Source organism: Salmo salar, chromosome 14, assembly GCF_965601325.2.
Source record: "Salmo salar chromosome 14, fSalSal1, whole genome shotgun sequence".
Lineage (NCBI taxonomy): Eukaryota > Metazoa > Chordata > Actinopteri > Salmoniformes > Salmonidae > Salmo > Salmo salar.
This window is the reverse complement of record NC_138304.1, coordinates 22,360,190-22,384,178: the sequence shown is the minus strand read 5'-3', so window position 1 is coordinate 22,384,178 and position 23,989 is coordinate 22,360,190. Positions and strand designations below refer to the sequence as shown.

The window sequence follows — 23,989 nt, the reverse complement described above, 5'->3', positions numbered from 1 at the left end:
GGGCACTGACTGCACGGTGGTCTGGGATAGTGGGATACTGACCCTGCTTCTCCAGAGGGGGCTGTTGCCAGACGAGCTCTGATCCACCTGATCCAAACTCACAAGACCGGCGCACCACAGGACCTGGACCTGTGTTCCCATTCTCTACTGTGACTGGGGCCGGAGGACCCAGGACCTTCCTAGTTTTCCTCTTCAGAGAGAGGTGAGCAATGGGCCCTGCATGTGAGGGGAAAACCAGAACCTTAAATCCAGACTACGGCAACCACACAGAGCCAAACCAAGGCACTACTGTACCCAGATGGAGGAAGGCCTCTCTGCAGTGTCTCTCAGCAAAAGAGGCATCAGCGATATGGAGAGATGGAAAATACAGTCTTCGTCCCAAATGGTCCCTTATTCCATGTATAGTGCACTACTTTTGACCAGGGCCCATAGGGTTCTGGTCAAAAGTAGTGAACTATATAGGGAATAGGGTGCCATTTGGGACGGACCCATGGATAACGGTCGCGGTAAGGGGCATGGAGAAAAGCAACTTATCTACATGGACAGGCAGAACCACACTAAATGGGAGGGAGGGAGGGAGAGGGGGATGAAGGGAAGCCTTTTAAAAAGCCAGCACACATACACTGGGGAGCTGGTTTGTTTTGGCCTCAAAACAGGAGCGAAGAGGAAAACAGAGTCGTAACCGTCACACACAGGAAAGGATATCCTCCTCTTCAATAACACACCTAGCAGAGAGAGCAGGACTAGAATACACTACAGTCAGTCAGTGACACACACAACACACCATGTCATGTTGTGACAACAAAACAGCTATGTGTGTAAGCTGATTGTCATGGGAACACCTCTGAACACCAAGGACTGGTGAGAAAGCTACTCATGTGCTTGTTGGTATGAATGGACCTACAACAAGCTCTGGTCAAAAGACATGCCTCTCTAAAGCGTCTTCAAAGAGCTCCCACAGTTTGATATTTGTAGATCATAATAGGGCCAAATAGCTCTGATGGTCTGTCTCCTAGTCCTAACTGTCTACTAGCGCTGTCCACCTGGCAGGGGGCTGACTGTCTGATGGTATTTAAACTGTCAGCAGCATGAAAACAGACTGGCCACTGGAACAGTCTACACAGACAACAGTGGTACTTCATGGTGATAGCCCTCCGGTCTTAAACTATTAAAAATATATATATATATATATATATATATATATATATATATATATATATCTACATAGGGAGTAAATAGGCTACAACAATTATTTTTCACTATTTTGAATTGTTTATGTATTATGCACTGGCCATACAACTACCCTAGGGGGGTTAACCAAGTCTAGAAGGTCATCTTTGTCAGGGGAATGAGGGTAGCATGCAATTAATAGAAAGTAACACTGGAAGAGCAGGCTAGTGTTGTGGCTGCATGCCTTAGGGGTTGGAACAGGATGGGTGAGGGGTGATAACACACACACACACACACCCTGGGGGTATTGAGTTAGAAAGCCAACAAGAGAGGTAGGCAAGACAAACACAGAGGTAGATAGATGTAAGTAGGTGTGTAGGTTATAGTTGAAGGGTAGTTTACCTGACTTACCAAGGTGCGTCTGGCCCATGACGTCTGCTAGGCGGCTGGCCGCCCCGCTCCCTCCGCTCTGAGTGGAGGAGGAGGAGGTGGTGGAGGAGGTGGTGGAGCCGTGGATGGCTCGGCTGATCCAGTTCTCCATGTTGATGCTGCTCTGGCTGGAGGTTGGTGTGCCTTCACCCTGCATGGAGCCCTCGCCCTCCGAGCCCGACGACGTGTCTGGAGAGAGAGGGGGGGGGGGGGGGGGGGAAGAAGAGCCGAGAGGGGAATTAGAGAGGGGGTCTACGACGGCGGGTAGAAACACATGAACATGCGTACATTTGCACACACACACACACACACACACACACACACGTCATTGTCAGACATTTGCACAACAAATAGAGAAACTCGGGCTATGCCATAAGGAGATGTCCTTTCCCCCATAGCATAACCCCGCCACTAGCTTCAGCTTCCAGACCTCTCGCATGTTGTGCTCCAGAGCCTGGGGAAGTAGGTATGAGTGGAACTGTGATGAAGGGCTGTGAGTAGAAGTGATTGAAAAAAAATAACCACATCCATCCCTCTTCAGAATTATTCAGAGTAAGCTAGTTTACGGTGCTAGCATTTTTGTGAATAATATTTTATATCATTGTTTGTAATGACACTACCCCTTGTGGGCACCATTGAAAATGATTGGCTTTCGGTTTTGAATCTCCGCCTGTGTTTGAATGTGCCTATTCCAATTGTTGGGAGGGGCAAATAGCTTGGATACCCTCCATCTTCTTTTAGCCTCCTCCTGACAAGAACTTCCACAGGCTTTCATACCGAAGGTGAGGTGAAAGCCTGGTAGAGGCTATACACCCTGCTCCCTACCTGTAGGCTACAGGTGCACTCCACAGAAAGCATGCAAATCAGAGTTGACAGAAACCTGATCCTGACAGTGAAGGGGAGAATGGCTTCCTTCCACTGTATCAGACTCAGTCAGGAGGAGCCCTTTCCCTATAGCCCTCACAGCCCTGCACCTCACATCATTAGGCTGACTCACTTTCATGCACCCAAATCCACCGCAACACCCAGACAGTCTCAGCCCAAACACTGTCACTCCTACAGAGCTAATATCACTACTCTCCACTCAGGGATGTTTTTAAACCCTAGCCAGTCAGTGGCTGAGTCTGGGGAGGAGGGAGTGGGTTTCTTTGTGTACTTTATTTTGCATGCATTTTGCATACTGCGACAGGACAGGGTCTGCCGGGGGCCAGCGGAGGGTGTCTGAGGGATGAGAGGAACGAACAGAGGGAGAGAGGCTGGATCATAACGAGCCATTTAAGAACCAGGTGCACTGCAGAGTGACCTACTGAGAGAGATAAACAACAGGATGGGCCTGGCTCTCTCTCGGTGTGTGTCTGTGCGTGTGTACAGTCCTCCAATTACACTTCAGCCTAGCACCTTATCAACCTAAGCTAGTAAACAATACAGCAGCCTCGAACCAGTTGACCTTTTCTAGTAAATGTCAAATCTGCATGGGCAAAATGTTGAATATAGAAATGTAACGTGATAAATTCTGGGAAAATAGAAATCAGCAAAAAAGATAACATAAAAAGCCTACATTAACTGAATAGGTTTTATGAGTGCACATCAAATATAATATATATATTTCTGGCCAGTAAAATGTCTGAAAAAACATGTGTTATCTAGTCTAGTTCTCAGTATGTCTGTGAGCCTCTCTCTGACACTGAGGGGCTGACACACTGTCTTTGCCAGTGACAGCAGTGGGAGAGACGGTAACCTTTGCTGGGCTAAGGGAGGTCTCCTCCAGCCTGCAGTGAATACCGGCTCCAACACCCTTCAGGTCACTAGGGTTCCATCCTCTCTCCTTCTGCCTACCCTGCCTGCACAAACACAGGAGACAGAGCAGATTAACAACACAGCCCAGCCCCGCCATTGGCCGGGAAACAGCCTGACATTTGATTGGCCAGCAGTGTGTCGTAAAGCCCTCTTTAATTGGCTGGCTGGTGTTGTTGTCAGGGCAGTGTCAGTGACAGCTGTCAGTCTGTTCACAGCTGGGCTCTCCTGCGTTGTTGACACTGGGACAGATAAGAGAGCAGCCGTGTGGCGTGGCACAATAGTCCCCTGACAGCCCTATCTGAGAGCTGCCGCCCCGCCATGCTGCGCTTAAACAGGAACTGCTGCAACTGGCCCTCCAGGTCTCAGCTCTTAGTGATGCTTTGTTGTGGCTGTTGGTTCCTCATTGGTGAAATTCAAATCCTCCATCAAGCGCATTGTTTTACAGTGGACCAATATGGCATGTGGAGAACTAACCTATCTGCTACAGTTGTTGACAGTGCCACTATTTCTGGATGCTAGCTCCAGTTTCTACTGTTTTAGTCTGGGCCTCTGTCTGAGTGACAGTCTCAGGTCGGGCAGCGCTAGCTTGCAAGGCAGGAAAGCTTCTCAGAGGCTGTGTGCATAGGGCCAGCACCACTTGATGGCAAAAATACACTGCTGCCAGGCAACCACCTAATCATATTACACACACACACCCAGATGTGCGCACACACACACACACGGGAAGTCTCTGATGAGCCCCTGAAGACTAAGCCCTCTAGGGATCCTCAATACATGTAATGATTCTAAGAAGCCAGACATCAGAGGACCTCAGTATAAGGACATGGGCGGGTGTGTGTACGTGCATATATCCGATATGTGGATTAGTGACCATTCCAATCCTAATCCGAATCTAATATTGGACGAAGATGACGGACAAAATCTTAAACTCTTTGTAGCCGGTCCTGTGCTAATTTCATGTTAATTAAATTGATTAGGCTTTGACTGCTGAGATAAGGTGGTGGTGTGGTACCACACACACACACACACACACACACACACACACACACACACACACACACACACACACACACACACACACACACACACACACACACACACACACACACACACACACACACACACACACACACACACACACACACACACACACACACACACACCGGAATAGAGCAGTTGCTTTTCTTTTTGTTTGTCCCTCAGTAACAGCCACAGCTGATAACATTGTAATGAGCTGTATGCACTGCCACTCATCATTATCAGCACGTTACACACAGAAACGGTGCATTTCCTCTGATCTCCACAACACACAGGAGATGGCGCCCTGAGACAGACAAGCTGCGACCCAAATGCTACCCTATTCCCCATGTAGTGCACTATACAGGGAATAGAGACCCATCTTGGGACAAAGCCATGTACAAAAAAAAAAGAAAAAAAAAAGCGTTATACTAATCACGATACTAATTAATTAGACAGACAGACTAGAAGACAAGGAGTCCATATTCTAATTGTCATTGGCAGGCTGTGCTCCAGTGGAATAAGGCTGCTTGCCTTGCTTGATACGATGTGTGTGAGTGGCTCTGGTGTCCCTGAACGCCCCCAGCCTCGCAGGCAGTCAGGCACCAACACGCTGTGAGTGCTGTGTCACTGTTCCTTCTCCCTCAAGGGGCAGTTTGCGCTGCCTTACAAGAACTCTGCCTGCCTGCTCATTCGGAATCATCTGAAAATGTGCCTGTCGTGATTTCCTGCGTGGTGCGTGTTCAGTAAAGGAATCCCTGTAGACGCCTCGGTCCCAGCCTTCAGCCCTAATGCAAATGCCATAATGGCTACTTAACACTGCTCTCTCCCCCTCTCTTATAAAGATACTCTCTACTCCATAAACCTCTGGCTGGGTGGGGGCATGCCATGCTACATTCTAGCTGTTACATTCTTACAGCTCTACAGTATATGACATGTTGTTGATGTGGCAGGTTAGTGGGATATGGCAAAGGGAGAAATGAGCTCTACCTTTCAGCTAGCTAGTATCATTAACCACACTACTCCTTCTAGAAGCTGAGCGTTATAGTGCACTACTTTAGTCCTATGGGCCCTGGTCAAAAGTAGTGCACTATATAGAGAATAGGGTGCCATTTGAGACGCAACCTAATTCTGTGGTTCAGCTCTCTTATGTTAGCCAAGGGTCTGAAATGGCAGCTCGTCAGTGGCAGCTTGTTTTTAGCTAGCACGAGTAACCGTTTCAGAGTGACTTAACCACTCCCATGGTCATCTATGACACCATGTCAATATTGCCTTCTTTCTGCCCCAATCATCTGCTCCACTGACAGACTGGGGACGTTTTATCTAAGACGGTCTGGAGTGCCATCGACTCTAGTGGTAGAATACTAGGAGACTGAAGATTTAAACTGCTGTGTTGAAGCCCTGTTGTACTGCATCTAATAGATACTAACCCCCAAAAAACAAGAGACAACATAATCATACTTTAACGTCAATCACTCTTTCAAATTGACTCATTCCGTTGTAATTACATCCAATCAAGAAATAATGTAGATAAAGAAAAAAAAAAAAAAGGACACTGTGGAAAGGAGCTTCTGATGACAACATCAATTTGTGATAAATAGATGCTTTGCCAACCCAGGCTGATTGAATTGACTGGCAGACATATTGAATTGACTGGCAGACATGACATGTACAGACACATGGGTGAGACACTGCATCAGTGAGTTAGTGAGGGGGGGGGGGGGGGAAGACAGGCTGGTGGCATATAAGCCATATATTAAATACATTTCATGAGCCCTACAGTATATTAAAAATACATTTTATGAGCCCAAGCCCAAAAAAGCCCAAATGATTGTGCCATTACCCAATACATATATAAGATATAGGTTACTGCACATTACGCACAACAGAAAAACAAAAACTCACAGACGTAGCTAGCTATATGCTCTCTTGGGTAAATAAATGAAACTAGCTCCAGTAGGCTAATCTTGTTGAATGTATTATACTGTACTGTTTTGTATTATGATAAAGCAGAAGAGAACATGTGATTCTGGTGCAGCACATGCAGCTTACAAAGGTATAGTCTAGCGAATTAGATTTTAGTATTGAAATATAATAGGGCCTAGTTGTATAATTAGTTGTCTGATGCATATATACACCTTTCATAATATCTCCCCTAATGTTATTACTCTATTGTTGCTTCATCCCTCCTCGCTTTCAAAGCAAAAGGCTTTCACTTCTCTTCACGAAGATTGAATGATTATGGGTCTGAATTAATAACTGCTATAGTCTACCACCATCTGAATGGTTATGGGTCTGAATTAATAACTGCTATAGTCTACCACCATCTGAATGGTTATGGGTCTGAATTAATAACTGCTGTAGTCTACCACCATCTGAATGGTTATGGGTCTGAATTAATAACTGCTATAGCCTACCACCATCTGAATGGTTATGGGTCTGAATTAATAACTGCTATAGCCTACCACCATCTGAATGGTTATGGGTCTGAATTAATAACTGCTATAGCCTACCACCATCTGAATGGTTATGGGTCTGAATTAATAACTGCTATAGCCTACCACCATCTGAATGGTTATGGGTCTGAATTAATAACTGCTATAGCCTACCACCATCTGAATGGTTATGGGTCTGAATTAATAACTGCTATAGCCTACCACCATCTGAATGGTTATGGGTCTGAATTAATAACTGCTATAGCCTACCACCATCTGAATGGTTATGGGTCTGAATTAATAACTGCTATAGCCTACCACCATCTGAATGGTTATGGGTCTGAATTAATAACTGCTATTGCCTACCACCATCTGAATGGTTATGGGTCTGAATTAATAACTGCTATAGCCTACCACCATCTGAATGGTTATGGGTCTGAATTAATAACTGCTATAGCCTACCACCATCTGAATGGTTATGGGTCTGAATTAATAACTGCTATAGCCTACCACCATCTGAATGGTTATGGGTCTGAATTAATAACTGCTATAGCCTACCACCATCTGAATGAATATGGGTCTGAATTAATAACTGCTATTGCCTACCACCATCTGAATGGTTATGGGTCTGAATTAATAACTGCTATAGCCTACCACCATCTGAATGGTTATGGGTCTGAATTAATAACTGCTATAGCCTACCACCATCTGAATGGTTATGGGTCTGAATTAATAACTGCTATAGCCTACCACCATCTGAATGGTTATGGGTCTGAATTAATAACTGCTATAGTCTACCACCATCTGAATGGTTATGGGTCTGAATGGTTATGGGTCTGAATTAATAACTGCTATAGTCTACCACCATCTGAATGGTTATGGGTCTGAATTAATAACTGCTATAGTCTACCACCATCTGAATGGTTATGGGTCTGAATTAATAACTGCTATAGTCTACCACCATCTGAATGGTTATGGGTCTGAATGGTTATGGGTCTGAATTAATAACTGCTATAGTCTACCACCATCTGAATGGTTATGGGTCTGAATTAATAACTGCTATAGTCTACCACCATCTGAATGGTTATGGGTCTGAATTAATAACTGCTATAGTCTACTACCATCTGAATGGTTATGGGTCTGAATTAATAACTGCTATAGTCTACCACCATCAGAATGGTTATGGGTCTGAATTAATAACTGCTATAGTATACCACCATCTGAATGGTTATGGGTCTGAATTAATAACTGCTATAGTCTACTACCATCTGAATGGTTATGGGTCTGAATGGTTATGGGTCTGAATTAATAACTGCTATAGTCTACCACCATCTGAATGGTTATGGGTCTGAATTAATAACTGCTATAGTCTACCACCATCTGAATGGTTATGGGTCTGAATGGTTATGGGTCTGAATTAATTACTGCTATAGTCTACCACCATCTGAATGGTTATGGGTCTGAATTAATAACTGTTATAGTCTACCACCATCTGAATGGTTATGGGTCTGAATTAATAACTGCTATAGTCTACCACCATCTGAATGGTTATGGGTCTGAATTAATAACTGCTATAGTCTACTACCATCTGAATGGTTATGGGTCTGAATTAATAACTGCTATAGTCTACCACCATCTGAATGGTTATGGGTCTGAATTAATAACTGCTATAGTCTACTACCATCTGAATGGTTATGGGTCTGAATGGTTATGGGTCTGAATTAATAACTGCTATAGTCTACCACCATCTGAATGGTTATGGGTCTGAATTAATAACTGCTATAGTCTACCACCATCTGAATGGTTATGGGTCTGAATGGTTATGGGTCTGAATTAATTACTGCTATAGTCTACCACCATCTGAATGGTTATGGGTCTGAATTAATAACTGCTATAGTCTACCACCATCTGAATGGTTATGGGTCTGAATTAATAACTGCTATAGTCTACCACCATCTGAATGGTTATGGGTCTGAATTAATAACTGCTGTAGTCTACCACCATCTGAATGGTTATGGGTCTGAATTAATAACTGCTATAGCCTACCACCATCTGAATGGTTATGGGTCTGAATTAATAACTGCTATAGCCTACCACCATCTGAATGGTTATGGGTCTGAATTAATAACTGCTATAGCCTACCACCATCTGAATGGTTATGGGTCTGAATTAATAACTGCTATAGTCTACCACCATCTGAATGGTTATGGGTCTGAATTAATAACTGCTATAGCCTACCACCATCTGAATGGTTATGGGTCTGAATTAATAACTGCTATAGTCTACCACCATCTGAATGGGTCTGAATGGTTATGGGTCTGAATTAATAACTGCTGTAGTCTACCACCATCTGAATGGTTATGGGTCTGAATGGTTATGGGTCTGAATTAATAACTGCTATAGTCTACCACCATCTGAATGGTTATGGGTCTGAATTAATAACTGCTATAGTCTACCACCATCTGAATGGTTATGGGTCTGAATGGTTATGGGTCTGAATTAATTACTGCTATAGTCTACCACCATCTGAATGGTTATGGGTCTGAATTAATAACTGCTATTGCCTACCACCATCTGAATGGTTATGGGTCTGAATTAATAACTGCTATAGTCTACCACCATCTGAATGGTTATGGGTCTGAATTAATAACTGCTATAGTCTACCACCATCTGAATGGTTATGGGTCTGAATTAATAACTGCTATAGTCTACCACCATCTGAATGGTTATGGGTCTGAATGGTTATGGGTCTGAATTAATAACTGCTATAGTCTACCACCATCTGAATGGTTATGGGTCTGAATTAATAACTGCTATAGTCTACCACCATCTGAATGGGTCTGAATGGTTATGGGTCTGAATTAATAACTGCTATAGTCTACCACCATCTGAATGGTTATGGGTCTGAATTAATAACTGCTATAGTCTACTACCATCTGAATGGTTATGGGTCTGAATTAATAACTGCTATAGTCTACCACCATCTGAATGGTTATGGGTCTGAATTAATAACTGCTATAGTCTACCACCATCAGAATGGTTATGGGTCTGAATTAATAACTGCTATAGTCTACTACCATCTGAATGGTTATGGGTCTGAATGGTTATGGGTCTGAATTAATAACTGCTATAGTCTACCACCATCTGAATGGTTATGGGTCTGAATTAATAACTGCTATAGTCTACCACCATCTGAATGGTTATGGGTCTGAATGGTTATGGGTCTGAATTAATTACTGCTATAGTCTACCACCATCTGAATGGTTATGGGTCTGAATTAATAACTGTTATAGTCTACCACCATCTGAATGGTTATGGGTCTGAATTAATAACTGCTATAGTCTACCACCATCTGAATGGTTATGGGTCTGAATGGTTATGGGTCTGAATTAATAACTGCTATAGTCTACCACCATCTGAATGGTTATGGGTCTGAATTAATAACTGCTATAGTCTACCACCATCTGAATGGTTATGGGTCTGAATTAATAACTGCTATAGTCTACCACCATCTGAATGGTTATGGGTCTGAATTAATAACTGCTATAGTCTACCACCATCAGAATGGTTATGGGTCTGAATTAATAACTGCTATAGTCTACCACCATCTGAATGGTTATGGGTCTGAATTAATAACTGCTATAGTCTACCACCATCTGAATGGGTCTGAATGGTTATGGGTCTGAATTAATAACTGCTATAGTCTACCACCATCTGAATGGTTATGGGTCTGAATTAATAACTGCTATAGTCTACCACCATCTGAATGGTTATGGGTCTGAATTAATAACTGCTATAGTCTACTACCATCTGAATGGTTATGGGTCTGAATGGTTATGGGTCTGAATTAATAACTGCTATAGTCTACCACCATCTGAATGGTTATGGGTCTGAATTAATAACTGCTATAGTCTACCACCATCTGAATGGTTATGGGTCTGAATGGTTATGGGTCTGAATTAATTACTGCTATAGTCTACCACCATCTGAATGGTTATGGGTCTGAATTAATAACTGCTATAGTCTACCACCATCTGAATGGTTATGGGTCTGAATTAATAACTGCTATAGTCTACTACCATCTGAATGGTTATGGGTCTGAATGGTTATGGGTCTGAATTAATAACTGCTATAGTCTACCACCATCAGAATGGTTATGGGTCTGAATTAATAACTGCTATAGTCTACCACCATCTGAATGGTTATGGGTCTGAATTAATAACTGCTATAGTCTACTACCATCTGAATGGTTATGGGTCTGAATTAATAACTGCTATAGTCTACCACCATCAGAATGGTTATGGGTCTGAATTAATAACTGCTATAGTCTACCACCATCTGAATGGTTATGGGTCTGAATTAATAACTGCTATAGTCTACTACCATCTGAATGGTTATGGGTCTGAATGGTTATGGGTCTGAAATAATTACTGCTATAGTCTACCACCATCTGAATGGTTATGGGTCTGAATTAATAACTGTTATAGTCTACCACCATCTGAATGGTTATGGGTCTGAATTAATAACTGCTATAGTCTACCACCATCTGAATGGTTATGGGTCTGAATGGTTATGGGTCTGAATTAATAACTGCTATAGTCTACTACCATCTGAATGGTTATGGGTCTGAATTAATAACTGCTATAGTCTACCACCATCTGAATGGGTCTGAATGGTTATGGGTCTGAATTAATAACTGCTATAGTCTACCACCATCTGAATGGTTATGGGTCTGAATGGTTATGGGTCTGAATTAATTACTGCTATAGTCTACCACCATCTGAATGGTTATGGGTCTGAATTAATAACTGCTATAGTCTACCACCATCTGAATGGTTATGGGTCTGAATGGTTATGGGTCTGAATTAATAACTGCTATAGTCTACCACCATCTGAATGGTTATGGGTCTGAATTAATAACTGCTATAGTCTACTACCATCTGAATGGTTATGGGTCTGAATGGTTATGGGTCTGAATTAATAACTGCTATAGTCTACCACCATCTGAATGGTTATGGGTCTGAATTAATAACTGCTGTAGTCTACCACCATCTGAATGGTTATGGGTCTGAATTAATAACTGCTATAGCCTACCACCATCTGAATGGTTATGGGTCTGAATTAATAACTGCTATAGCCTACCACCATCTGAATGGTTATGGGTCTGAATTAATAACTGCTATAGCCTACCACCATCTGAATGCTTATGGGTCTGAATTAATAACTGCTATTGCCTACCACCATCTGAATGGTTATGGGTCTGAATTAATAACTGCTATAGCCTACCACCATCTGAATGGTTATGGGTCTGAATTAATAACTGCTATAGTCTACCACCATCTGAATGGTTATGGGTCTGAATTAATAACTGCTATAGTCTACCACCATCTGAATGGGTCTGAATGGTTATGGGTCTGAATTAATAACTGCTATAGTCTACCACCATCTGAATGGTTATGGGTCTGAATGGTTATGGGTCTGAATTAATTACTGCTATAGTCTACCACCATCTGAATGGTTATGGGTCTGAATTAATAACTGCTATAGTCTACCACCATCTGAATGGTTATGGGTCTGAATTAATAACTGTTATAGTCTACCACCATCTGAATGGTTATGGGTCTGAATTAATAACTGCTATAGTCTACCACCATCTGAATGGTTATGGGTCTGAATGGTTATGGGTCTGAATTAATAACTGCTATAGTCTACTACCATCTGAATGGTTATGGGTCTGAATTAATAACTGCTATAGTCTACCACCATCTGAATGGTTATGGGTCTGAATTAATAACTGCTATAGTCTACCACCATCTGAATGGGTCTGAATGGTTATGGGTCTGAATTAATAACTGCTATAGTCTACCACCATCTGAATGGTTATGGGTCTGAATGGTTATGGGTCTGAATTAATTACTGCTATAGTCTACCACCATCTGAATGGTTATGGGTCTGAATTAATAACTGCTATAGTCTACCACCATCTGAATGGTTATGGGTCTGAATGGTTATGGGTCTGAATTAATAACTGCTATAGTCTACCACCATCTGAATGGTTATGGGTCTGAATTAATAACTGCTATAGTCTACTACCATCTGAATGGTTATGGGTCTGAATGGTTATGGGTCTGAATTAATAACTGCTATAGTCTACCACCATCTGAATGGTTATGGGTCTGAATTAATAACTGCTGTAGTCTACCACCATCTGAATGGTTATGGGTCTGAATTAATAACTGCTATAGCCTACCACCATCTGAATGGTTATGGGTCTGAATTAATAACTGCTATAGCCTACCACCATCTGAATGGTTATGGGTCTGAATTAATAACTGCTATAGCCTACCACCATCTGAATGGTTATGGGTCTGAATTAATAACTGCTATTGCCTACCACCATCTGAATGGTTATGGGTCTGAATTAATAACTGCTATAGCCTACCACCATCTGAATGGTTATGGGTCTGAATTAATAACTGCTATAGTCTACCACCATCTGAATGGTTATGGGTCTGAATTAATAACTGCTATAGTCTACCACCATCTGAATGGGTCTGAATGGTTATGGGTCTGAATTAATAACTGCTATAGTCTACCACCATCTGAATGGTTATGGGTCTGAATGGTTATGGGTCTGAATTAATTACTGCTATAGTCTACCACCATCTGAATGGTTATGGGTCTGAATTAATAACTGCTATAGTCTACCACCATCTGAATGGTTATGGGTCTGAATGGTTATGGGTCTGAATTAATAACTGCTATAGTCTACCACCATCTGAATGGTTATGGGTCTGAATTAATAACTGCTATAGTCTACTACCATCTGAATGGTTATGGGTCTGAATGGTTATGGGTCTGAATTAATAACTGCTATAGTCTACCACCATCTGAATGGTTATGGGTCTGAATTAATAACTGCTGTAGTCTACCACCATCTGAATGGTTATGGGTCTGAATTAATAACTGCTATAGCCTACCACCATCTGAATGGTTATGGGTCTGAATTAATAACTGCTATAGCCTACCACCATCTAAATGGTTATGGGTCTGAATTAATAACTGCTATAGCCTACCACCATCTGAATGGTTATGGGTCTGAATTAATAACTGCTATTGCCTACCACCATCTGAATGGTTATGGGTCTGAATTAATAACTGCTATAGCCTACCACCATCTGAATGGTTATGGGTCTGAATTAATAACTGCTATAGCCTACCACCATCTGAATGGTTATGGGTCTGAATTAATAACTGCTATAGCCTACCACCATCTGAATGGTTATGGGTCTGAATTAATAACTGCTATAGCCTACCACCATCTGAATGGTTATGGGTCTGAATTAATAACTGCTATAGCCTACCACCATCTGAATGGTTATGGGTCTGAATTAATAACTGCTATTGCCTACCACCATCTGAATGGTTATGGGTCTGAATTAATAACTGCTATAGTCTACCACCATCTGAATGGTTATGGGTCTGAATTAATAACTGCTATAGTCTACCACCATCTGAATGGTTATGGGTCTGAATTAATAACTGCTATAGTCTACCACCATCTGAATGGGTCTGAATGGTTATGGGTCTGAATTAATAACTGCTATAGTCTACCACCATCTGAATGGTTATGGGTCTGAATTAATAACTGCTATAGTCTACTACCATCTGAATGGTTATGGGTCTGAATGGTTATGGGTCTGAATTAATAACTGCTATAGTCTACCACCATCTGAATGGTTATGGGTCTGAATTAATAACTGCTATAGTCTACCACCATCTGAATGGTTATGGGTCTGAATGGTTATGGGTCTGAATTAATTACTGCTATAGTCTACCACCATCTGAATGGTTATGGGTCTGAATTAATAACTGTTATAGTCTACCACCATCTGAATGGTTATGGGTCTGAATTAATAACTGCTATAGTCTACCACCATCTGAATGGTTATGGGTCTGAATGGTTATGGGTCTGAATTAATAACTGCTATAGTCTACCACCATCTGAATGGTTATGGGTCTGAATTAATAACTGCTATAGTCTACCACCATCTGAATGGTTATGGGTCTGAATTAATAACTGCTATAGTCTACCACCATCTGAATGGTTATGGGTCTGAATTAATAACTGCTATAGTCTACCACCATCAGAATGGTTATGGGTCTGAATTAATAACTGCTATAGTCTACCACCATCTGAATGGTTATGGGTCTGAATTAATAACTGCTATAGTCTACCACCATCTGAATGGGTCTGAATGGTTATGGGTCTGAATTAATAACTGCTATAGTCTACCACCATCTGAATGGTTATGGGTCTGAATTAATAACTGCTATAGTCTACCACCATCTGAATGGTTATGGGTCTGAATTAATAACTGCTATAGTCTACCACCATCTGAATGGTTATGGGTCTGAATGGTTATGGGTCTGAATTAATTACTGCTATAGTCTACCACCATCTGAATGGTTATGGGTCTGAATTAATAACTGTTATAGTCTACCACCATCAGAATGGTTATGGGTCTGAATTAATAACTGCTATAGTCTACCACCATCTGAATGGTTATGGGTCTGAATTAATAACTGCTATAGTCTACTACCATCTGAATGGTTATGGGTCTGAATGGTTATGGGTCTGAATTAATAACTGCTATAGTCTACCACCATCAGAATGGTTATGGGTCTGAATTAATAACTGCTATAGTCTACCACCATCTGAATGGTTATGGGTCTGAATGGTTATGGGTCTGAATTAATAACTGCTATAGTCTACCACCATCTGAATGGGTCTGAATGGTTATGGGTCTGAATTAATAACTGCTATAGTCTACCACCATCTGAATGGTTATGGGTCTGAATGGTTATGGGTCTGAATTAATAACTGCTATAGTCTACTACCATCTGAATGGTTATGGGTCTGAATGGTTATGGGTCTGAATTAATAACTGCTATAGTCTACCACCATCAGAATGGTTATGGGTCTGAATTAATAACTGCTATAGTCTACCACCATCTGAATGGTTATGGGTCTGAATGGTTATGGGTCTGAATTAATAACTGCTATAGTCTACCACCATCTGAATGGGTCTGAATGGTTATGGGTCTGAATTAATAACTGCTATAGTCTACCACCATCTGAATGGTTATGGGTCTGAATGGTTATGGGTCTGAATTAATAACTGCTATAGTCTACCACCATCTGAATGGTTATGGGTCTGAATTAATGACTGCTATAGTCTACCACCATCTGAATGGTTATGGTCTGAATTAATAGCTTACCACCACCGCGTGTTCACTCGTCTTTCAAAACTACCCGTGACTTCTATTGGCTGCTGTACTTAACATTCAGTAAAAATAGCTTGTGTCCCTCTTCAAATAGTCCATTGGCATAAGAAATTCTACAGAAATCATGTCCAGCAAGCTATTCTCATCTAGCTTTTCCTGCATGGGACTCCAAGAGCTAAGGAATGTTATTTAAGTAGATGCCAGCGTAGCACAGGTTCAGAGGCTATAAGAGTCAGAGGCTATAAGTTAGAGGCTTATTATGCACAACCCATCATTAATTAGCTAAATAAGTCTAATACTGCATTGCATTCATTACCTGAAAGAGGTAGGCTAGGACATCTATATAGGGCTTTACACAGTATCATTCTAGAACAGGACTATCCATTTTGGATACAATTTGAATGGAGTTGACGGAGAGCGCGAGAGCGAGAGAGAGAGGGAGCGAGCTCGCCCGTGCACTGATTTAAAGCAACGCTATTCAAGTGATAGGCTGTTTTAAAACTCTGCAGCTGCAATAAAACATTCAGTAATAATAACTATTTTTATTTTTTTAAACAAGGTGACCCCCAAAAGCCAGGTTGAGATGTGTAAAGACGCACATTCGGTCTTTATATTACTGTATCATAGGCTATGCTGCAGCAAATGTACGCCTACCCGTTGCAAGGAAAAAGTTACCATGATGAGATGATAGGTCTACATGCATTGTGAACTGTGGTCCATACTGAGATGGGCCGTCTGTCCCCACCCTGAGTGTTGATTCATCATGCAGAGGCCGTAGAGAAGCCAGATTTAGACATTGAATATCATTTAAAAAAAGTTACATTTCAAGCCATGCTGTTCATATGATTTACAGGTTTCTCGCAGTTATTTATCCTGGGAAAAGGGAGTGGTTTTTGGCGGTAAAGCCCAGTAACCGGGTTCCCGCCAATCAACCCTACCCTACACCCATATTCAAGCATATTCAAGCACACACACACACACACAGTGAGGTAGTCCCAGGCAGCTATGACATTACCTTGGAGTCCTATATGTTCCTCACCTGGGGGAGTGTAGGCATCCATGGAGGACTGCACGACCAGGGAGCGGCGCTTGGAGGGCATGGGTACTGCCATCTTACCACGCTCCTTCTGTTTGGCCAGAGCTGCCTGCACAGCCTCTGTGTGGACATCTGCAACACACAGCAGGACGGACATGTTGGAAGACCTGTTGTCACAAACTCAGATTTCATCTTTATTTTGGGAACACTTAAGTGAAATGTAACTTTGTAACTCAATTCTGTGAAAATAGTGTAAGGTGTATGCTATATTTTACTAAACACTATGAACCAGTTTCCCCAGACACAGATTAGTCTTGGACTAATTAACACTTTCAATAGACAATCTCTATTGAACATGCCTTTTAAACATGCCCACTAGACCGGGAAACGGTTGTGTGTCCGGGAAACCGGCCCAAAAGAATCTAACATATAATCTAAGAACAATTCCATGCCTGTAGCCACTTTTTAAAAAGCATGGAAGATTGGGCTGTAACCATCACTCCGAACATTGATGAAAAACGACTTCAGAAGAGCCACAGTGCATGTACAGTAAGAAGCTAAATTGGTCACTGCTACTCCTCTCAAAGTGATAGTCTTTCTTATACACTGGGGACTCCACCTCTGTTGGCTGCTCACAAAAAACAAGACATCTCACACTAAGTTAATTCATCTTACCAAAGAGCTTGGTTCTCGTGAGGAAAAACAATTGCCAGTAACCTACACCCTTTACGTCATGATGCTTTAGTGGACCTGTTTAGTAATGGCCATGGAGAACAGAGTACATTTCTTTCCCAAATGGCACCCTATTCCCTTTATAGTGCACTACTTTGAGCCCGTAGGGCTCTGGTCAAAAGTCAGAATGAGTGCACTATATAGGTAATATGGTACCATTTGGGATGCATACAAAGCCTTGTTGGTTGTCAGGTATTCTTTAATTCAACATGAATCCTGTTTTTAATAGGGCTGTATTTTAGGGACCTCTGTGTCCATTGGCTCCCTCTATGCCTGGGTCTGAATAATGTCCTCAGACAACTGGGGCTTAACGTGAGATCATTGTGTTTAGCCAGATAATGGGCAATTACAGATTTGAAAACATAAGAGCATCAATAGCTGTGTGGAAGGCTAAGCACTGGTAAAACAACAAAACCCATGATTCAACCCCATGGTCCAGTTTTTATAGACTATAGTACTGGCATGTTACAATGGGTATTGTGTCACACCAGTAAATCAAACGCAGGTTTTCTATCGGTGCTTGGCAGTTGTTGTTACTACAGACTCTAGTCGTGGTTGCCAACTGGACTACAGTTAGGACTGTTGCGAAGCACCCTATTCTCTACATAATGTGTAGCAGAGCTCTGGTCAAAAGTAGCACAATATATAGGGGTTAGGGTGACATTTGAGACCATCAATGTGTTTCTAAAATGAGGCTGGAGCGCAGTGCCAGAATCTGTGGCTGGTATGTTGAAGCAGAGTCATTTGTAGGAGAGAGAGAAAAGAGCAAGAGAGCGAGGGGGGGGGGGGGGGTGACTACTAATGAAGCAAGCTGTTGAGCTGGTAATAACACAAGTGGTTCATTGGTCTAAAATAAGAGTGATAAACATTAAACAGCATTAACGGGTAAATAAAACGTCTGCATTGTTGGTTAAGGGATAGTAAGTAAGCATTTCACTGTTGTATTCGGCGCATGTGACAAACAAAATTTGACTTGATAAAAACAAAGCGTTTGGTAATCCGAGTTAATTCTGTTACCACAAACCTAGACATTTTATTTAGTAGTAAAAATGTAGAGCTCCATTATTGCTCCAACACTATCCTATAGTAACTGGCAATAACTACAAACTATATAACAGGATGTTGAGGTTTGTGCTACTGTTTGGGTTGAGGGAAAGAAACTGCCACTACCTCGCTTTCCAAACCAAGATGCCAACTGAAGTAAAAAGGAAATTCAGCAACTCTTGGCAGTAAGAGGGAGTTGATAGAAATGCTTATTGATTGTTGTTTGAAGTGCCTTTGTGTGACGTTGAAAGGTGTCGTTGTCCTACCTGATCTGTAGCGTTCGTCCCGGGAGCCAGAGGAGCGGCGGCGGTGGTAGCGAGAGGAGGACCCGGGGGTGACAGGGGTTCTTCTCTCGTGGGGCACAGAGGGGTCCATCCCTGGGGGGGGGGGGGAGAAGGACCGAGTTACCTACAGCACAGCCTGGCCAGACCACAATCACCACAACAACTGGTACTAGAGTACAGAGGCCTTTCCCATGGGTGGAACAGACAGAACACTGCAGACTAGTATGCCGTTTTTTTATTTAACCTTTAACTAGGCAAGTCAGTTAAGAACAAATTCTTATTTACAATGACGGCCTACCCCGGCCAAAACCCGGACGACGCTGGGCCAATTGCGCACCGCCCTATGGGACTCCCAATCACAGCCGGTTGGGATACAGCCTGGAATCGAACCAGGGTGTCTGTAGCGACGCCTCAAGCACTGAGATGCAGTACCTTAGAATGCTGCGCCACTCGGGAGCCCCGAGTTTTTACACATGTTTTTGGATATGTAAAAGTTGCTTCTGCCAAAACCACCACCTGGATCTAAACACACTGCTGTGTACAAGGTTCTCTTTGTCGCACAGCAGATAGCCTATTATAGATGAGCATATAGTGGTGTACTGTATAGTATAAGGATCAAATTAATAGATAGATTATGAAAAATAGAGGGAAATGAATACATTATACAGTCTGCATCTACATTGTTAAACTATTATTTGTTCGGGCGAGCACAACTTTTTCACCACTAAGACATCCATGGACATTACTGGATATTATTCCAGTCTGTCTGGCAAGGTATTGTTACGCTCCTTTTAAAACGGAGGGTTCCCTCAATTAACTCTGTTTCCTATTAAATCCATCAGGTGACTGGGTCACTCAGCCTCTCATTTTGCATCCCAAATGGAATCCTATTCCCTACATAGGCTCTGCTCAAAAGTAATGCACTATGGGCTCTGGTCAAAAGTAGTGCACTATATAGGGGATCAGACGCCATTTGGGATGCATCCAGCCTCTCATTGTCAATTTTTTGCAGCACAGTGGCAATCAGCCCCTGAACCTCAGCAAGGTCACTCTCCGGATGAGATGATTCAGGGTAAATCCTATGCCGTGGACACACACACAGAAACAATAACCCTCAAACAAGTATTTACTAGTATTCTACTGTTGCAGACAGTCTGCTAGCTAGAGAACACAAAGCTAGTGATCTACGACTGACTCTACGATGGCTTTAGACTCAATCTCTGTAGTCTTCATTACAGCCCAACCCTAGAAGGTAAATCGCATGTACACAACAAAGAAACAGTGGAAATAATCACTTCAGTCCTCAACACCAAAGTTCGAGGCAGGAGCTTGAGCAATGCAGTCGTTTGTAATACTCTAGGCAAGCGCCCTAAAAAAGTGGATTACTTTCTGCTCTGCTATAATGACCCTTGGTTTACCACTGAGACGTATGATAAATCGATGATCCCATTCCCTCTTTCTACTGCAGACTGACAAGCACAGAGAACACTCATCCACACACACATTAAAGGAAATCAATCTCAGTCTCATCTGTTCCTGTCCACCTTTCACAGGGAAATATGCTACATTCAATAAGAGGCTCGATGGAGGAGTCTGACCTCAATAGTAACAAAATACATAGATTGTTAAAGACTACTGAAGGTATTTTAAGCTCCAAAATTGTAGCATGAAGAATTTGTCAAAGCCAGAGTGAAATGTAACACATCTCCCCCCCCCCCCCCCTTAGGGGAGTCATCTATAATAGGGTTTGAATTAGAGCTACCTGTAGTACACAGATGGTACACAGAGATACTGGTGAAGACCGCGCTTTTTCAACCTGCACTATATCGATGTCAATGGTTTAGATGGGGTAGTCTTGCACTGCCAGGCATCACTTCGTAAACCTGGAATGGCTTGAGTCGAGGCTAAATAGAGAAAGTTTGTTGCTGGTGTTCTAAATGGCATTCCCCACACATGAACAGGGTCGTTCTACCAATTCACCTAGTGAAAAACATTTCACCTAATTTTAACATTGTCATGAAGAGCACATGTTCAACTTAATAAAAACATGTTTTCCCATAAATAAAAATACTTTAGTAAGTAGGAATACACGATATGTCGGTGAATGAAATCGGCCGATAATAGATAAAAATGCCAACATGGGTATCAGCCTGATGTCTAGTTTAACGCCGATGTGCAAAACCGATGTCAAAGCTGAAGTGCATACCTATATAACGCCACGTAAAATTTGGCGCTATACGTGCAATACAGCATTCCTAACCTGGCCCACAACATCTGCTGTGTGGATCGAGCAGTCAACAAGTCGAGCAGTCATTTGAAAGACTAAGAAAATTTCAGCAGACAACTCAAAGGCGAAATCCATTAATGCCAAGATAATGGAATTCATTGGCCTTTACAATCAACCGTTCTGTCATGGGTGATGTTTGCTTTCGCGACTGGTCGAGCACCGGAACACACTAACCAAGTACGCTATTTTTCAGATGGAGTTACACAGTAATAGTGTCACTACTATTAGCTTCACGACATACTATGGAACGCCGTTTGAGTCTTTGCGTATCAAAAAAGATACGTCAAATAACACTATGTGGCGCGTTAAATAAGCTTTTAATTTGACACGTCAAATACCAGTTCTATTATTGAATGTTGTGGGTTCTGAATTTGCATGTGCAAGCCAAGCACCACCACTACTATCAGTAGCACTGTCAAAGCTGTACAAAAAAGTCTGCAAACACCGGCCACAAACCAATAGCTAGCTTTAGCTTGGTACCTAGCTAGCACCAATACAACCAGCCTGAAAACAATGACCAGTAGATCTATTCAATTATGACAATTCAATTACATACTTTTATTTTAAAGGCTAACCACAAAGTCCACTATTGTGGCTAGCTTCACATAGATGGGTCCGACCACCATTAATCAAATAAGAACTGTCTTATAAATTAGGGTTATTTTAGATGATGCCACCTAGCTAAATAGTTACTACTAGCTACTGAAACAGATGTCTTTTTGCTATGTTTTTGCTAGCTTTTCTTTTTTATGACCAGCACTGTAGGTGCGCGAGACAACTTTACCAGCATCATAGCATACGTATCGATGAATCGTTGTGACATGAAATACGAGTGATAGTGTAATAACTACGTTCATTCTTATTTATAATGACGGCCTACACCGGCCAAACCCGGACAACGCTGGGCCAATTGTGCGCCGCCCTATGGGACTCCCAATCACGGCCGGATGTGATACAGCCTGGATTCGAACCAGGGACTGTAGTGACGCCTCTTGCATGGAGATGCAGTGCCTTAGTTAACAACACACATGGACGCAGCGGTCTAAATGTACTAGAATGCTAAAAGGCTGCTAAAATTGTAAATAACGTCGGTATCGTTTTTTTGGGGCAAGGAAAATATCAGATATCAGTATTGGCCAAAAATCTCATATTGGTGCATCACTAATAGTAAGTGCATAGTAGCCCTTTACACTTGTACCCATATACAGGTTGGAAATTGCATATTTGGACACTGATAAGCACCTAAATTAGAATGCAAGTGGCTGTGCAGTAACATGCTATACATGTCAGAGCTCAGGGCTTCCGCTTCACAGCTTTGTATAGATTCTGAACTTGATCACCACGCACGACAAGATGCCCTTCTCTCCCGCTAATTGGGCAACTTTTGCTAATTTTATATTGTTTGAATGAGGGAAATGCTATAAATTACAAGGATGAGACATTGAGGATTATAATAAATACTGCTTTGATGTCATACAAGCAAGCAAAACACCCGTGGGTCCAAACGTGCACTTCACATTTCATATCATAAAACTCATGTCATATAGCGTGTCAACATTTATCATTACTATGACATGGCGTTATACCTTGGGTTGCCTATACGCTAGATCCTTCACGGCACAGCTAGTTAAACTGCAAAAAGCACCTTATACACTACATGACTAAAAGTATGTGGACACCTGCATGTCAAACATTTCATTCCAAAATCATGGGCATTAATATGGAGTTGGTCCCCCCTTTGCCGATATAACCGCCTCCCTTCTTCTGGGAAGGCTTGCCACTAGATGTTGGAACATTGATGCGGGGACGTGCTTATATTTCAGCCACAAGAGCATAAGTGAGGTCGAGCACTGATGTTGGGCGATTAGGCCTAGCTCACAGCCGGCGTTCCAATTCATCCCAAAGACGGTCGATGACGTTGAGGTCAGGGCTCAACTGAGGACATACAATTTTTACGCGCAATGCGCTTCAACACTCGGCGGTCCCGTTCTGTGAGCTTCGCGGCAGTTATTGCTCCTATACGTTTCCACTTCACAATAACAGCACTTACAATTGACCGGGGCAGATCTAGCAGGGCAGAAATGTGACGAACTGACTTGTTGGAAAGGCGGCATCCTATGACGGTGCCACGTTGACAGTCACTGAGCTCTTCAGTAAGGCCATTCTACTGCCAATGTTATGGAGATTGCATGGCTGTGTGGTCGATTTTATACACCTGTCAGACACGGATGTGGCTGAAATAGCCGCATCCACTAATTTCAAGGGGTGTCCACATACTTTTGTATATATAGCGTATATGGTTGAAAACTCTACTTTGACATTTTCCAAGAATATTCTGATGCTACTGAACATATCCAGAATATTTTCATATTTCGTTAACATATGTGGTGAAAAGTACAGTAAAAACGCACAAAATCAACAGTGTAATATTTCGATTCAGTCTTCTGTCAGGTGAACTGTTTTGTCCTCA

General features: G+C 42.1%; 1 protein-coding gene across 14 annotated transcripts in view; it reads right to left on the bottom strand.

Moving 5' to 3' along the window:
- Positions 1 to 23,989, bottom strand: part of LOC106568825 (disco-interacting protein 2 homolog C) — a 255,185-nt gene that overhangs the window by 75,033 nt on the left and 156,163 nt on the right. For 10 of the 14 annotated variants that reach the window (XM_045694056.2, XM_082960831.1, XM_082960830.1 and 7 more), the window contains exons 3-5: positions 19,215 to 19,325; positions 17,152 to 17,304; positions 1,573 to 1,788 (exon numbers count right to left, since the gene is read on the bottom strand). In XM_045694056.2, the coding sequence (XP_045550012.1) occupies positions 1,573 to 1,788; positions 17,152 to 17,304; positions 19,215 to 19,325 (480 nt within the window). The remainder of the gene's footprint in view (positions 1 to 1,572; positions 1,789 to 17,151; positions 17,305 to 19,214; positions 19,326 to 23,989) is intronic. The other 4 variants (XM_045694057.2, XM_045694060.2, XM_045694059.2 and 1 more) reach the window with 3 other exon arrangements.